Source organism: Jaculus jaculus, chromosome 1 (assembly GCF_020740685.1).
Source record: "Jaculus jaculus isolate mJacJac1 chromosome 1, mJacJac1.mat.Y.cur, whole genome shotgun sequence".
NCBI classification, from domain to species: Eukaryota; Metazoa; Chordata; class Mammalia; order Rodentia; family Dipodidae; genus Jaculus; species Jaculus jaculus.
In genome coordinates, this window is record NC_059102.1 from 242,533,589 (window position 1) to 242,549,320 (window position 15,732).

At 50.3% G+C, this 15,732-nt stretch overlaps 1 protein-coding gene across 1 annotated transcript; it reads left to right on the forward strand.

The window, feature by feature from the left end:
* Positions 1 to 6,791: 6,791 nt before the first annotated feature.
* Positions 6,792 to 8,703, forward strand: Myog (myogenin). The gene is made up of 3 exons (XM_004670714.2): positions 6,792 to 7,262; positions 7,952 to 8,033; positions 8,582 to 8,703. The coding sequence occupies exons 1-3, from the start codon at positions 6,792 to 6,794 to the stop codon at positions 8,701 to 8,703; spliced, it is 675 nt and encodes a 224-aa protein (XP_004670771.1).
* Positions 8,704 to 15,732: the final 7,029 nt, after the last annotated feature.

Genomic DNA, 15,732 nt, shown 5'->3' on the forward strand with positions numbered 1-15,732 from the left:
CAAATATGTCACAACTTGTCAAAGAGGCAGAAATAGAAGCAGTTCAGGGAGTGGAAGGGGGTGGGGTGGTATGCTATGACTTCTGAATCTATGGGAAGGGGCAGGAGGGGTAGGGGACAGCAGGCAAGGGAGCTGAGTCCAGGGGTGAGGTCTAGTGGGCTGGAGTGGGTCCAAAGAACCACCCAGTGGCCTTCCAACGAGGCTGAGTACAGGAGCAGAAGTGAAAAAAGGCACAAAACCTTTCAGGGAAACCAGCCCTCTCTGATCCCAACAGTGTTCTCTTCAGGAAGAGCCCTGCCCTGAACAACCCAAGAGCACTTCTGCTTCCACAGCTGGAAGTGTGGCTCAGTGGTAGAGCACCTGCCAAGCATATACGTGCAAAGCCTCTGCTTCAGTCCCCAGTGCCACAAAACCAACCTACCAACCAAAAAAAAAAAGTTTTTTTTTAATTTTTATTTATTTATTTGAGAGTGACAGACACAGAGAGAAAGACAGATAGAGGGAGAGAGAGAGAGAATGGGCGCACCAGGGTCTCCAGCCTCTGCAAACGAACTCCAGATGCGTGCACCCCCTTGGGCATCTGGCTAACATGGGACCTGGGAAACTGAGCCTCGAACCGGGGTCCTTAGGTTTCACAGGCAAGCGCTTAACCACTAAGCCATCTCTCCAGCCCCAAAAACATTTTTTTAAGATTAAAAAATTGTTTAAAAGCCCTCCTACTCTGACTCCATTAGCACTTCCTCCAGACCCACACTTTCAGAAAGAGACATTAAGAAAAACAATATTTGGATCTTTTAGTCAAGCATCTTGGTTTACAGATGGCCACACTGAGAACCAGAGGAGACATGACAGTCCCTAGCCCCTCCTCCTTGTCCTCCACTTTCCATTGATTTCCTGGCAGCTTCTGGCCCAACAAAAAGCTAAAAGCCCTGTTCGCCTAAGGATATGACATACTCTGCAATCCTCACCCTTATTTCCAAAGGCCACATAGGAGCCACACCCCCAGCTCCGCATTTGAAGGCAGCTCCACTTTGTCTCCTCCACCACCTCTCCTTGACCCCTGGCTCTCCCGGGGCCCAGTCTCTTCCGCCTCCAGGCTTACACGTTCCCCACCCCAAAGCCACAGATTCTCCAAGGATGATTGGGATTTCCCAGTGGTTATCTGATGCTCAGTCCTCAATGGAAACAATGTGGCTCAGAGGCCAGGGCCTCTCCTCCTCCCATCTCCCATCCCTGGTCCCGTCTGCCTCCAGCTCTCTCCTCATGTCCCAAGTCCCCAGCCTCTCCTCTCGCACTTGCCCTGTGTCTATCTTCTGGCTGTCTCCATCACAACTTCTCCTGAAGTCTCCCTGAACTCTCCGTTGGAGCTCTCAATCCCCTTGCTGTGTGCCTGCCGGTGCCCACTCTCACCTAGACAGCATTTACCCACCTGCAGTGCCATTCCTCAACTGCAGCCTCAGCCCTAAGACCTAAGCTCAGGCCTTTCAAGAGCAAGCACCCTTTGCATCCTGACACTTGTCCTTAGCACCCTTGAGCACGTCCCTTCTCCAGGCCTGTCTCCCCATGTGTGGAAGGAAAATAGACTAGCTGATCCTAGACTGCCTTGCAGCTCTGATCATCTACGATACTGTGCCTGGTTACACTCTGCTACTGCCTCGTAAATAATGCCGATTGGCATGTCATGTTTATGGATCTATGTCCTATTGAACACACGTTCATCCCCAACACCCAACACTCACTGAGTCCTGGTCAATGATACTCAGAGACCCTGCCCAGGAAAACTTGTTTGGAGAAGCTAGAGACCCCTACCCTTCCAGGCCCTTTCATTCTTCTTATCCCAAGCACATGAGAATAGGAAACTTGTCTCAATTTTACACCAAACAAACAGCAGCCCAGGTCAGCAGCCCACCTGTGAGGTCTGCAGGGACTATAAAAGGCTGGAGGCCGGACAGCCACGGCTGGGTGTGTAGCAGAAGAGCAAGGGGCAGGTGCCGGGGATTTCTGAAACCCAACGCTACCATGCAAATGAGATCAGGCCAGCATACAAATGGGCAAAGTCAAGTTGAGATGCTGTGGGGGGGGGCGGGCAACAGCCTGGGTCTGGAGTCTCGGTGGGGGATAGGGTCTTCCTCTGAATGACTGCCTGAGGAGGAGACTATCGTCAGGGCAGGGGCAAGGGGCCCTGTGTGCCCACGCAGCAGGGGTGGGGATTAGGGCTGGACGCCCTGCTGTCAGGTCAGAGCTGATGGATCGTCACTGATGGCAGAGCACAAAGGCGGCTCTGTACTTGGCACCAATGTGTTCCCATCCATCAGAGGGCAGCTTGGGGGGTGGAGGGGTGTGCGGGAGAGGAAGACCAAGGTCTCCACATGGCTTTGCAGGTTAGCTGAGAGAACAAGGTCGGGGGGAAAGAGCTGGTACCTCCCACTGCCCCACATTGGGATTTTGTGCAGCTGGCTTATGTGGGTCCTGGGGAATTGAACCTGGGTCCTTTGGCTTTGCAGGCAAATGCCTTAACTGATAAGCCATGTCTCCAGCCCCTGCATTTGGATTTTGAAAGATCAGTGGCACCTGAGCTGTCCCATCACCTCAGTCCTACGCCCCGTAACAGGTTCTGATATGGTCTAGAGATATCTTACTGAGTCATACACATCTACAGACAGGGATTCACAGACACAGGCACATGAGGTCACACTAACCTTGCATCTGCCCTCATGTTAGGTCAGAGGCAAACATCCCACAGGTGCAAGACCACACTCACACCCAGCAAAGCCACCTGCAGTGGAGGGCTGTGTCTAGTCACCCCTTTCCCTCTAGGTTCAGTCCCCATGGAGGAACTGCACAGAGGACATGTTGAGCAGAGGAAGGAGCAAATTAATCCATTTCTTCTCTGGATTATACTGGCACTTTTTCTAGCCTTCTCCTTTGTCACCTAGCACTTTCTACCTTGGAAAGATGAATTTGCGTATTCAGCTCTCACTCAACTATGAATTATGATGATGGCCAAGAAGTGACGTCACCTAATCATGTAACAGCACACAGTATATGTTTCTTTATTGAAAGAATGAATATCTGCACCTAAAAATGTCCTTCCTCTATCCCTGATCCTGTGGTCCTTGGGGACAGGGTGAGTATGGGGCTACAGGTATAGGACACAGGGGTGGAGATGATAAAACAAGAAATGAGTCTTGTATTCACTGGATGTTTCCATGTACTGAGTGGTCTTTTGTTGTTGTTGTTTTGTTTTTTGTTTTTCAAGGTAAGGTCTCACTCTGGCCAAAGCTGACCTGGAATTCACTATGTAGTCTCAGGGTGGCCTCGAGCTCACGGCAATCCTCCTACCTCTGCCTCCCAAGTGCTGGGATTAAAGGCGAGCGCCACCACACCCAGCTCTGAGTGGTCTTTCATTTAAGGCAACATTCTTTCATTGTCCAGAGTGTGTGCATTTATGTATGCACACACATCTGTGCATATACACACATCCAGGCACACATACACACATAGTCTTTCAACAGCCTGAAGCATGCATATCTTCCCAGTGGAGTCCACTCTCCTGCCTCTGGGAGGGTCATCATCTCACTCCTGGATTAGAGGCACAGGGTTTGCCGTCCCCTTGTTTCGTATGCCACACAGGACTTCCTTCCACCCTTGCAGCCTTGCCTCCAAGCATTCCCTCATCTGAACTCAAATCCACACTAACTGATCATCCCCACTGCCCTTTGCCCCTCCTCCCCTCCCTTCCCCCTCCTCCCCTTTTCCCATCCTCATCCTGTCGGGGCCTCAAGACCTGACAAAGCACACACCTCCTCCCCTCAGAGACTCTAGCCTTCATTGGTTTGGTTTGGGGTTTGCTTTTGTTTGAGACAGAGCCTCAGGGTCCTGGGGGCCACCACAGAGCAAGCCCCTTCTGCTTCCATCTTAGAAGAAGACAGATGATTTAGGAGGAAGTCAGATTGGACCACAAAAGGACAAGACACCATTTCTGGGTTTCCATAATAGCTCTGACAACACTCTTTTTCTTGGAGCTGTTAGGATTGGAATATAAACTGAAGCAACATTCTTTTTTGTTTGTTCTCTATTTTTTATTATTTATTTAATTTGAGAGAGGGAGACAGGGAAGCAGATAGAAAGAGAGAGACAGAATGGGCATGCAAGGGCCTCCAGTTGCTGCAAATGAATTCCAGATGCATGCGCTACCATGTCCATCTGGCTTACGTGGGTTCTGAGGAATTGAACCTGGGTCGTTTGGCTTTGCAGGCAAGCACCTTAACTGCTAAGTCATCTCTCCAGCTTTTATTTGTTTGTTTTTCAGATTGGAAATGTGTCAAAAGTGGAGATTTTTTTTTTCATTTTATTTTTGTTTGAGAAAGAGAGAGTGTGTGTATGCGTATGTGTGTATATGGGAACAACAGGGCTTCTTGCCCCTGCAAACAAATTTCAGACACGCACACCACTTTGTGTATGGATCTTCATGAGTTCTGAGAATTAAACCAGGCCATCAGGCTTTGAAAAGCAGGTCCCTTTAACCACTGAGCCAGGCTTCTAGAAGAAAACAATAAAAACAACCCCTAGGCTTGCTTGGAGAGTTGGCTCTGTAGGTAAGACACTTGCCTGCAAAGCTAGGTTCAATTTCCAGTACCAGTGTAGAGCCAATGCACAAAAGTGGTGCATGCAGTGACCTTGGGACGACTCAGAAGGCATCATGGTGACAGAAAGAAATGACCACAGTGCTCAGTACCGCAGTATCTCTATCACACCTTCCAAGGCTCAGGGTCCATTGCGGAAGAGGTGGCAGAAAGAATATAAAAGCCAAAGGAAGGGTAGGACTCCATACAACATGCTCCCTCCAGACACAAAATGGCCTGGATATCCATGACCTCACAGTGCCTGACACTACCTGCACAAGACCATCATAATAGGAGGAAAAGATCATGACATCAAAATAAAAAAGAGAGTGATTGAGATGGGGAGGGGGTATGATGGAGAATGGAGTTTCAAAGGGGAAAGTAGAGGGAGGGAGGGTATTACCATGGGGTATTTTTTTTATAATCATGGAAGTTGTTAATAAAAATTTGGCAGAAAAAAAAAAAGAGGTGCACGCAAGCCGGGCGTGGTGGTGTATGACTTTAATCCCAGGACTCAGGAGGAAGAGGTAGGATCGCCATGAGTTCGAGGCCACCCTGAGACTACACAGTGAGTGAGTTCCAGGTCAGCCTGGGCTAGAGTGAGACCCTACTTCAAAAAAAAAAAACAAGAAACAAAAAAAGTGGTGTATGCATCTGGAGTTGGAGTTAGTTTGCAGTGGCTGGAGACTCTGGCACACCCATTCTCTCTCTTCTCTTCTTCATCTTCTCTTCTCCTCCCCTTTCCTTCCTTTCTTCTCCTTCTTCCTCCTCCTCCTCCCCTTCTTCTTCTTCCTCATCTTCCTCTTCTCTCTGTGTGCTTACAAATAAACACATAAAATATTTAAAAATACCTTAGGGTAAAAGATCTCAGCTCAAAGCTCAGGATTCCTGACACTACACATGGGCTAAATGCGCTGTCATGTGATGTCTGCAGAAGCTGACCAATGACAACTCAGGAAGGGAATTCAGGCTTCACAGGTTGCGTGGAGGAAGGTGGCCAGAGGCCTGCATACTGCACTGGATGGCCTGGTCCTCTCATGGGCCATGGCCTCTACTAAGAGGTGACCACTGACTGATGCGCCCTCTTGCATCTGACATCTGAGAGCTGTCTGATGCATATAAAGTAAAAGACTCAGAAAGGAGGGACAGAAGAGCCCAGCCTGGTGGTCCCATAGAGGTGCAAACAATGTGAAGGGATCTTCCTTCCCATCCATCCATGGAAAGGAGTCAGGAAGATTCTAGTGTTCAAACAGGCAGGAAACTGTTGAGGGAGCAACACAGGAGAATGAGTGAAAGTAACAAAGGGTGAGATGGGGGGCTGAATAGCTTTTGAACTTGCCACTTGGGGAAGGTGGCAGTTTGGAAGCTGGGAACTCCACCTTTGCTCTGACTCTGGCCAGCTCCATTAAATAGAGAGAAAACTTCCCTTATTTCCTTCTACAGAACCAGGCCCCAGGCCCCCATATTTCTCCATCCCATGAGATCTAAGAGAATATATGAGGTCAAAGACACTTTGGGAATTCAGAAGTTGACTCCATCTGCCTTTGTGAGTTTCTGTCCCTCTTTATCCGTGGACACTGGGTATCTATACATGCCCCGAACTTGGTCTTGGGTGGGAGGGCTTTAGGGACCTTGGGGTTCAAGGTGTTGCCACCTGGCATCAGGGAGATGGTTAGATGACTCAGAAGACCCCTTCCAGTCTAGGACGACCCCTGGCTTGGTGTGTCCTACCCTCTCCGCCGGCTGCCTCGGACCATTGAGGAGAAAGCAGGCAGGCCGCCAGGGCAGGAGTAATTGAAAGGAGCAGATGAGAAGGGGAATGCGTCTACCCCCACCTCCCCTGCCCCACGGGGGCAGCGAAGAAATGAAAACTAATCAAATTACACCCGACGGCCTCCCGACCTGTGCACAGGAGCTGCTGGGCCAGGGGCAGGCTGGCTGGGTGGGGTGGGGGCCACGGGAGAGGGAAGGACAATCACATCTAATCCACTGTAAACGTCTTGATGTGCAGCAACAGCTTAGAGGGGGGCTCAGGTTTCTGTGGCGTTGGCTATATTTATCTCTGGGTCCATGCCAGCGGGGAGGGTTTAAATGGCACCCAGCAGTTGGCGTGAGGGGCTGCAGGAGCTTGGGGGACGGTGGCAGGAACAATTCCTTTCCGACCCAATGGAGCTGTATGAGACGTCCCCCTACTTCTACCAGGAGCCCCACTTTTATGATGGGGAAAACTACCTGCCTGTCCATCTCCAGGGCTTCGAGCCACCAGGCTACGAGCGCGCCGAGCTCAGCCTGAGCCCCGAGGTCCGAGGGCCCCTGGAAGAGAAGGGTCTGGGGACCCCCGAGCACTGCCCAGGCCAGTGCCTGCCGTGGGCGTGCAAGGTGTGTAAGAGGAAGTCCGTGTCTGTGGACCGGCGGCGGGCGGCCACGCTGCGGGAGAAGCGCAGGCTCAAGAAGGTGAACGAGGCCTTCGAGGCCCTCAAGAGGAGCACCCTCCTCAACCCCAACCAGAGGCTGCCCAAGGTGGAGATCCTGCGCAGCGCCATCCAGTACATCGAGCGCCTGCAGGCCCTGCTCAGCTCCCTCAACCAGGAGGAGCGGGACCTCCACTACCGAGGCGGGGGCGGGCCTCAGCCCGCGGTAAGTGGCCAGCCCCACGGCCAGGGCCAGAGAGAGCAGGCATCCGGACAGCCTCGGGCCACCAGGGCTGCAGCTGAGCAGGTGCCAGGCGGAGCCCTGGGGGCCTCCGGGAGCTTCCTTTGCCAGCTAGGCCAGCCAGCTGACCGCCTGTGGTGTTGCCTGTACTTATCTCTGTCTAGGTCCATCTCTTCCCCCACCACCCCATGTTCTTTCTAGATCCAAGGCAGTGGGTGGGAGATGCAGTGGAGTGGCCTAGCACAGGAGGGAAGAAGGTGGGGTGGGGTGGGGGGGTCCATGAGCAAGCCCACAGTCAGCCCAGGTGAGGGTGCAAGGTTAATCTCTGTGCTTGAGTTAGAACCCAGAGGCCAGACCAAGTAGCTCCAAGAAACCTGTTTGACCCTCCAGTCCACCAGTATCCCGGTGTGACTAAACTGGGGAAAAGAAAAAAAAAAAAAAAACACCCAGTCTATTAGCACTCCCATAGGCCTGCTCAAAAGTGACGCTAATGGGGTAGCCCCGAGATGAAGACAAAAGCACAGCCTCCGTGGGTTGTACATTCTAGGCTACTACTCTAGGCCGGAGGGGTCAAGCTTGAGGCCGTTCTCCGAAACCCTCATAGTTCTGCCCAGAGACCAGGCAGAGATGCATCTGGGAATGGTGGTGCCTGACCTTGGGCCTTGGTCTTGCAGGTACCCAGTGAATGCAACTCTCACAGCGCCTCCTGCAGTCCAGAGTGGGGCAGTGCACTGGAGTTTGGCCCCAATCCAGGTGGTAAGTGAGGATGGATCCTGGTCACCCGTGGCTCAAATCCCCAAGCCTATTTGTCCCCTGTTACTTGACTCTCTGTTCCAGTCCTCTTCCTGTGGCATCTCCACAGACCTATTCGATCCCAGAGCTCCAAATAGTGGGAAGCTTTGTGCCTCCCCGGTAGCCTTGACTAGCTAAGGAGTGGTCTTTGCCTCCAGTAGCTACCTAGCTGGTGCCTGGTGACTGATCTTCTCAGGAAGAAAAAAGACTGTCCCTACCCCAGCGGGTCCCTGGGAATTGCTGAATCAGTGCTGCAGAACTGGGCAATTCCAGTCCCCCATGATACATGATGTTTAGCTGCTGCCAGATTCTGACTCCACTAGGGGCATTCGGAGAGCTGGGACACACGAGTGTGTACACACACACACACACACATATGGCACAGGGAGTGGCAAAGGCTGGGGGTATTTCTGAGTCTTGTCCACATATCTGTCCTGGAAAATGTGTGCCACCCCAAGAGTCCCATGCCCCTTTTTCATACCGGAAACACCTCCACCACCTTCTCCTTACAGATCACCTGCTCACAGCTGATCCTACAGATGCCCACAATCTGCACTCCCTCACCTCCATCGTGGACAGCATCACAGTGGAGGATGTGTCTGTGGCCTTCTCAGACGAAACCATGCCCAACTGAGACACCTGCCAGGCTGGGTGTCTGTGTGAGCCCCCAAGCTGGCTGCAGAGGCCACCATCTCTGCAGCAGGGGCCTCCTAAGCTAGGCTATCCGGAAGCCCGGAAAACAGTTCCTGGGCTGTTATAGGCCAGACTAGTCCCTTCCCTTTCCTATAAGGTTGACACCCAGCCCAGCAAGCGAATGGATGACTTCATTTACCTGACTCCTTAGCGCAGAGGGCATCCCTTTCCAAGGAGAGAATGCCGGGGTCCAGAGCGCCCCCTTGTGGATGTCCCCTGGACTGGGGGGCAAACTCAGGAGCTTCCCTTTTAATCACAATGTGCCCCCAGTTCCACCCCTCCAAATGAAATGGTTTAAGAGACAGAGACCGGTGTCCTGACCTGGACACGTGTCCATCTCACTCCCCGATGCCAGCGGCCGGGCGGGGCCTGCCCTGAGTTGAGGGAGAAGGAAGGGAGAGGAACAATCCTCTGTTTCCAAGTCCCCAGGGGTGTGGGGGGCAAGCTTCGGCAGTGACTATTGGGAACCTTCCAGGGGTTTTATGTATTGTTTTGTTTTGTTTTGTGTGTTGTTTGTAAAGCTGCCATCTGACCAAGGTCTCCTGTGCTGATGTTGCTGGGGACAGGCAGGAAAGGGAGGGCGGGGGTTCTGGGGGTGATTTCTTTTGTTAACTCAGCATTGTGTGCTCTTGCCATTGTTTTGTATTTTTTTGCTAACTTATTTGGATTTCCTTTTTTTTAAAGTGAATAAAGATTGGTTACTAGAAGAGTGTCCGCAGTGATGTAAAGGGAAGGGAGAGGCTGGGAGCCTTGGTGGTCCAGGCATACTCCAGGAATGGGGGTGGGGTTTCGAAAATACAGCAGGTTTGTGATGGTCACTAGGCATGGGGGCCAGGTGGGTCTGAGCCACAGTCTGATGGAAGACCAGATTCCTTCCTCAGCAATCTTGTGGCAAACAGAGGCAGACTTGCTGAGCACTCCAATGCATTTGAATTCAGACATCATTCCTGGTCTGCTGAATTCCAACTTACAGCCCAGTAGGTCCACTGCCTTCCATTAATTGAGCATGCTCCCATGCTCTGTGCTTACTCCACATCCAGGGCTAGGGGTGTACACCTGGGATTTGTGGGTCTCATCTTCCTCAACCTCATCTCTCCCCTGGCTCCACATCACCCAAAGGCCTGCAGAGAAGTGGTTACGTGAGAACAAACAGGGTCAGACATTGTCATTTCCCGATAGGACAAATAGCATGTCCCCTTACCTGCTTCTGCCCTGCCCCACAGGCATAGGGGTAATCCTGTCTCCACCTACAACTCAAAGATGAAGGAAATTTCTCCTGGGGACGCTGGGAGAGGTTCACAAAGAACAGTCAAAAGAAGAGAAGCCAGTGTTCTCGTCATTTGGGATGCTATTTTTCAAAGACTGGCTTCCTAAAGGGAGAATGTGGGTGGGGAATTGAGAGTGAAGATTTTGGATAGACATTATGTAAGGATTAATTAGGGAGCTAAGAACTAACTAGAATTGAAATGGACCAAGAACATCTACTTAAACTTTATTAGTTCTGCTTGGGGCGGTTTGTCAGGCTTATTGCAAATTGTAAGTTTTTGGAATCACTGTGGAAGAACAGAGGTTCAACATGTAGTGCAGGCTACTACCCCTTCAGTTCCCTGGGGCCCCGATGCCTGATGAGCCAGTTTAACAGAGCAGGTTCTAGTGGCCATTGGCACTTGCTCTGGCTCCGCTGGACACTCCTCCACACTGGCCCCCTGACCTTGATCTTGGGTAGGGCCAACACCTTGCTCCACAAAGGACCTAAGGAAGAGAGATATAAAAGGCTGCCTCAGCAAAGCCTCAGAGAACTCAAGGGGGAGGGTGCAGGTGGGAGGGTTCCCCCCAAAGGCCTGCTTGTCTCAAGCAATCATCTACCCTGATGTGTGGCATTTTCTTCTTTTTGAGGTTGTGACACTGAGATTATAATGTTCCCCTCTTGGACAGATGGGACAGGCATATCTAGGCCTAGCCCTGACCTCCTGCCCTTGGGCTGACGGAGGCAGCAGGTTGGCTGCCATGCCTTACGTCTAGTCTGATATGCTTTCTTCCTGAGTACCAAAATATCCCACTATGTGCCCAAAAGGGCTCTTCTCCCTTAAGATTCATTGCCTCTGCCCTAGAACCTCCCATGCTCCTAGAGCGAATACCACTCTAGTCCTTTAGTCATGACTTGCCTATCCCTTGTCCTCCCAGTCCCCTCCTAGAGTACGGGCTGTTCATGAAGAGCAAGCAACAATATAACAAGGAGCTAGACAAGGACTTAAAGCCCATTCTTCTTCAGTTATTTCAACTGGAAACTGAGGTTTGGGTTGGTATTGGTACTTGAAAGAGATCCCCATCGTTGCCAGGGCTAATCACCAGCTACTTACTTTGTCACAGCCTTTAGAGTCCTCAAGTCAGAAACAATTTACTGGATCAGCACATATGTGAATGGCAAACTCTGTCTATAGGAGCACAGTCTTATGCATTGTTCTCACAGAATAACTGTCGTCAAAGCACAAGGACTTCTTTAAATTAACAAACCCTTAACCTTGACAATAGAATTACAAGTAAGACCCAAGTTAATGAATAATGAGGTGACGTTCTTTAGGGAAATTAACTTAAATTCTTTCTTTGGTGGAATTAACTACAATCAATCAAACTGGGTTAATCAAATGTTGCCTAATAATGGACTTTTAGGAATCCACAGAATGAAAAAGATAAGAATTGCTTGAATGTCTATGTCTGCACTAACAATTGGAAAACCAATTGTTAGTGTAGACATAGAACTTTTGGAGTGTTTAACTAATTAGTGTGAACCTTGCAGGATGCTTAAAGGACTATGTATGCACTCCAGTCAACACTCGGGTATCTAACTTCTGGTAAGTTCATAGGCAGGCTGGAAGCTTTCCGGATGCTGCAGGTGTCGTCAATGACAACTGGGAAAATGTAGACAGTGGAGGGTGAGAGGAAAGAGCCCCTCAACTCACATGTGTTTCATGGATGAGATGCCATCCCACCATCTCCATGTCCCTTGGACTTCTTTAACTTCCTGGCTTCTGGGCTCGAGCTGGAGAACAGTTGCCTGTGATGAGCTAGAGCTCCAAATGGGATTGGCTAAGGAAGTTCAGCCTGAGTGGGCACCCATATCACATCCCCTCAGCAACTCTGGCTGTACCTCACCCTTGCCCTCCCTTAGCCACAGGAAGCCACCCAGATCCAGACTCCCTGCCTCTCACTGTGCTTGGGATGCTCCTAGATAGAGCAAGGAAAAAATTCTAAGAAAGAAATCTAGATTCTGCTTTTTGTAATATAATTTTTTGTTTGTTTTTATTTGAGAGTGACAGAGAGAGAGAGAATGAATGGGCACTCCAGGGACTCCAGCCACTGCAAACAAACTCCAGTCGCGTGCACCCCCTTGTGCATCTGGCTAACGTGGGTCCTGGGGAATTGAGCCTCGAACTGCGATCCTTAGGCTTCACAGGCAAGTTCCTAACCGCTAAGCCATCTCTCTCCAGCCCCACCTTGTTTTTTACAAATACTGAAGGAAACATGCTGCTTAAGCTCAGCATGCCCAACACCACACTCACATGTCTATACAAGACTGCTCCTCCAGCACCCCCATCCCAGTGACTGGCAACACTGGGAAGCTGTGGCTTTTTGTACCCCTCCAGATCTCATTCCTGAAGCCAGCTGGTCGCTAAGACGCATCATGGAGAGGGTAGAGTCTCTTGGCCCTCTGTCTAGGTTGCTACTTGGCTCTCCTGTCACGTTTCCTCGTGGACTCTGCCAGCCTTGCTCCATCAGTGATTGGGGCAGCACTGGCTGTGGAGAGGGTCCGAGAATGTACAGTGCGTGGATGGATGTCAACCACTCAGATGAGTAGAACAAACATGACCCCAGGATGATTCACAGGCGTCAAGAGCCATATGAATGGCAGACACAAGGGAGCGGGGAGAAGAGAAATAGGGTAGCTGGGGAAGGCATGAGCTCTGTTGAGAAAGAAGCAAGTTACATGTGTCAAGCATCCCTGGCACTGGGTCAAGACTTTTCCATTACGACTACAGTTAAGGACAAGGCACTGTGTGCTCTTAGCCTTACAATTTCTTGTTCTATAAAATGACAATGATAATATATCATGAGGTTATGAGGATTAGTTAATCCATTTAATATGTGCTGTGATTTGACTGGGTCTCTCCAAAACTCCATGTTCAAACCTAATGCCCAAGGCAACAGTAATAACAAATATGTCTTTGAGAGGTGCTTAGGACATCCGGGCTCCACTCTCATGAATGGGAACAGTGCCCATATAGAAGGGATGACAATACATTCAGCCCTTTTTGCCCTTCTGCCACTTTCACCATGTGAGAACATGACATCTCTGAGGATTAGGCCCTCACCAGACACCAAATCTTCTAGTGCCTTAATCTTGGACTTCTCAGACTCTAAAACTGTGAAAAACACATTTCTACTGTTTATAAATTACCTGTGTAAGATATTTTATAATTGCAACATGAGCAAATTAAGCCAATGCTTGGAACAGTGTCTGACACACAATAGTACTTAGTGATTTTAAGCTTTTTTTATTGATTTTCAGTTAAAAAAAAACTTTATTATTTTTTACTAGAGAGAGAGAGAAAAGAGACATATGGAGAGAAAATGGGCACACCAGGGTCTCCAGCCACTATAATCAACTCCAGACACATGCACCACCCTGTGCATCTGGTTTACGTGGGTAAATTGTGGAGAACTGAACCTGGGTTCTTAGGCTTCACAGGCAAGTGTCTTAACTGCTAAGCCATCTCTCCATTTTCAGCCTTTAATATTAAAACCTTTGCCAGCCCTCTGAGATAAGGTCAGTCCACTCATTCAAGTGCACTCCTATGGATGTATAGACCAAAGTGCATTCTTGCAGCCTAGCGTGAGAGACAGTCAAGGAAGCAATACAAGCACAGCACGTGTGTGCGCAAAGTGCTCACAAAGCTAAGGGCTGCTGGTTACCAGTTCTGCTGAAGAGGAAGTCATTGCCTCCCAGGGGATACCCAGAATGGGGTCCTGAAGGTTCAAAACTGCAAAAGTAAAACGTAACTGAGCTGCCTTCTGGAGAGAGCCGGAAGGACCTAACATTGCTGAGTCAGGCACATGCAAGACTGGTGGGAGCAGCACCAGGAGCCAAGTCATGAGGAACGTCTTAGACCCCCGAGGAGGAGCCAGACCCTGACTACAGCTGGAGGGAGATGTGCACAGGAGGTTTGGCAGCAGTAACTCCAGACAGGGTCTGAATGGAGAAAGCCTGGGCAGAGGAGGACAGGGAAAGAAGAAACGGACTAAGCCTGACAGAAGGCTTCTCGCCCTTTTATCTTGTCCTGTATGCCCTTCGCGTACAACTACATAACACTAACCTCCCCGTCGAGCCTGTGAGTATGTAATAAGCAGAAGGCTATTGGTGATATGTTTTCAAAGCTCTGATACTTCCTTCTCAGAGGCATCCTCTAAGGGCTGTGAACACAGCTGGGCATGTCTTGTGAGGTCAAAGTTAAAAAAGAACCAGAGGCCATTTGTACATTGTCTTAAAATCAGGTTTTTTATTGGTACATACACACACACACTCATACCTACACATACCCACACACCCACTCCTGATGCACAGAGCCAATACAGTACTAAGAAGGGACCTGGTGAGATACAGGAGGCTGGCAAGGAGGGTTTGGGTCACTGGTGACTCTCCAGAGAAAAAAAAATATATATTGACTATGAGGCAAAGGGCACACCAAGACAGCAGCCTTCCCATCACCTCATACAGATTTCCCTTCTCTATTCTCCCTGCCATCCTTCCTGCAGGCCCTAAGTGCTCCTGGACTCCCTAGCTGCTGCCTGTGACACGGCCAACCACAACAGGCATGTGATAGGCAGAAGAAATCGGGGCTAACTCTCCCACATAGCTAGCCCATTGAAGGAGGGCCTGGAAGAAGTCCGATGGCCTTGTAATGCTCAACTTCTCCAACCTTAGGACTCTGGGGTTCTCTGTAACCCCAGCATCCATTACCCGGGAATGTGGGTTCTTCCTCTCTATCCAATTCATTTTCTGCTCCATAGCTTCCCCATCTCCATTCCCAGCAGCCTGACTGGCGAGGAGAGCAGAACAGTGAGGGAGAGCAAGAACAGGTGACTGCCTGCTCCAGCCGCCTCCTGCCCAAGCTCGGCTCCACTGAGCAGCCGCACAAAGCTCTAAGCCCAGGAATGGCCCAGGCTCCATCACTCTCCTTCAAGACACGGTGTTCTGGCCCATTTTCCCACTTGCTTTCTAGCCCCGGCTCAGAACCCAGTGGATCAAGTGACAAATTAGTCACTCCAGTCACCTCTACCATGGCATTGTACTTCCTCTCCTCTCACTTCCATGAAGCCCTGAATTCTATCAACCCACCCTCAAATCAGGTCCTGAACTTTCAAGCACCTTGGTGGGGTAAAGGAATGGGGAGGGGAAAGAGTGGATAATATTCCTCTCAAACCAGGACCTGAACCCCTCCACCCCTCCACGTCAGAAAGAGCAGTTAAAATGGTGGGAGGTAGAAGGGAGGGGCAGGGCATCAAGAATTTCTGGAGTCCACAGTCCCTGAACCCCAGAACCCTGAATGAGGTCTAGATGATTTGGGGGCAAGCAGGAGTGACTACCTTCATCAATACTGGGTATTCCTGGACCTGAGACATGATTCCCTGAAGTAAGCCACTGTCTTCCATGGGGGCAGAGTGAGCCCTACACAGATCTGAACTGCCCAGGGGCAAGAACCACTCAGCCCTGCAGCAGCTGGAGTCATTCCCACTGCCCTTTGGGCTTAGAATAACTAGAAGCCAAAAACATTCTCTCTGGCTAGTCTGCCTACACCTCCCGCTGGGCAGGGAGCTGGGAGTTTCTCCACCTTCACCCTTGGCCCAAAGTTCTGAAGTCCATCACATTTAGGATCCAGCTTCAGGCAGAGCCCAGAGTTTCTACCTGTCTTGC

Excerpts from the sequence above, each read along its gene's own strand:
- Myog (XM_004670714.2), top strand. The coding sequence starts at position 6,792 with ATGGAGCTGTATGAGACGTCCCCCTACTTCTACCAGGAGCCCCACTTT. Across the intron at positions 7,263-7,951 it reads GGGGCGGGCCTCAGCCCGCG|GTACCCAGTGAATGCAACTC; the intron begins GTAAGTGGCCAG and ends TTGGTCTTGCAG. Across the intron at positions 8,034-8,581 it reads GTTTGGCCCCAATCCAGGTG|ATCACCTGCTCACAGCTGAT; the intron begins GTAAGTGAGGAT and ends TTCTCCTTACAG.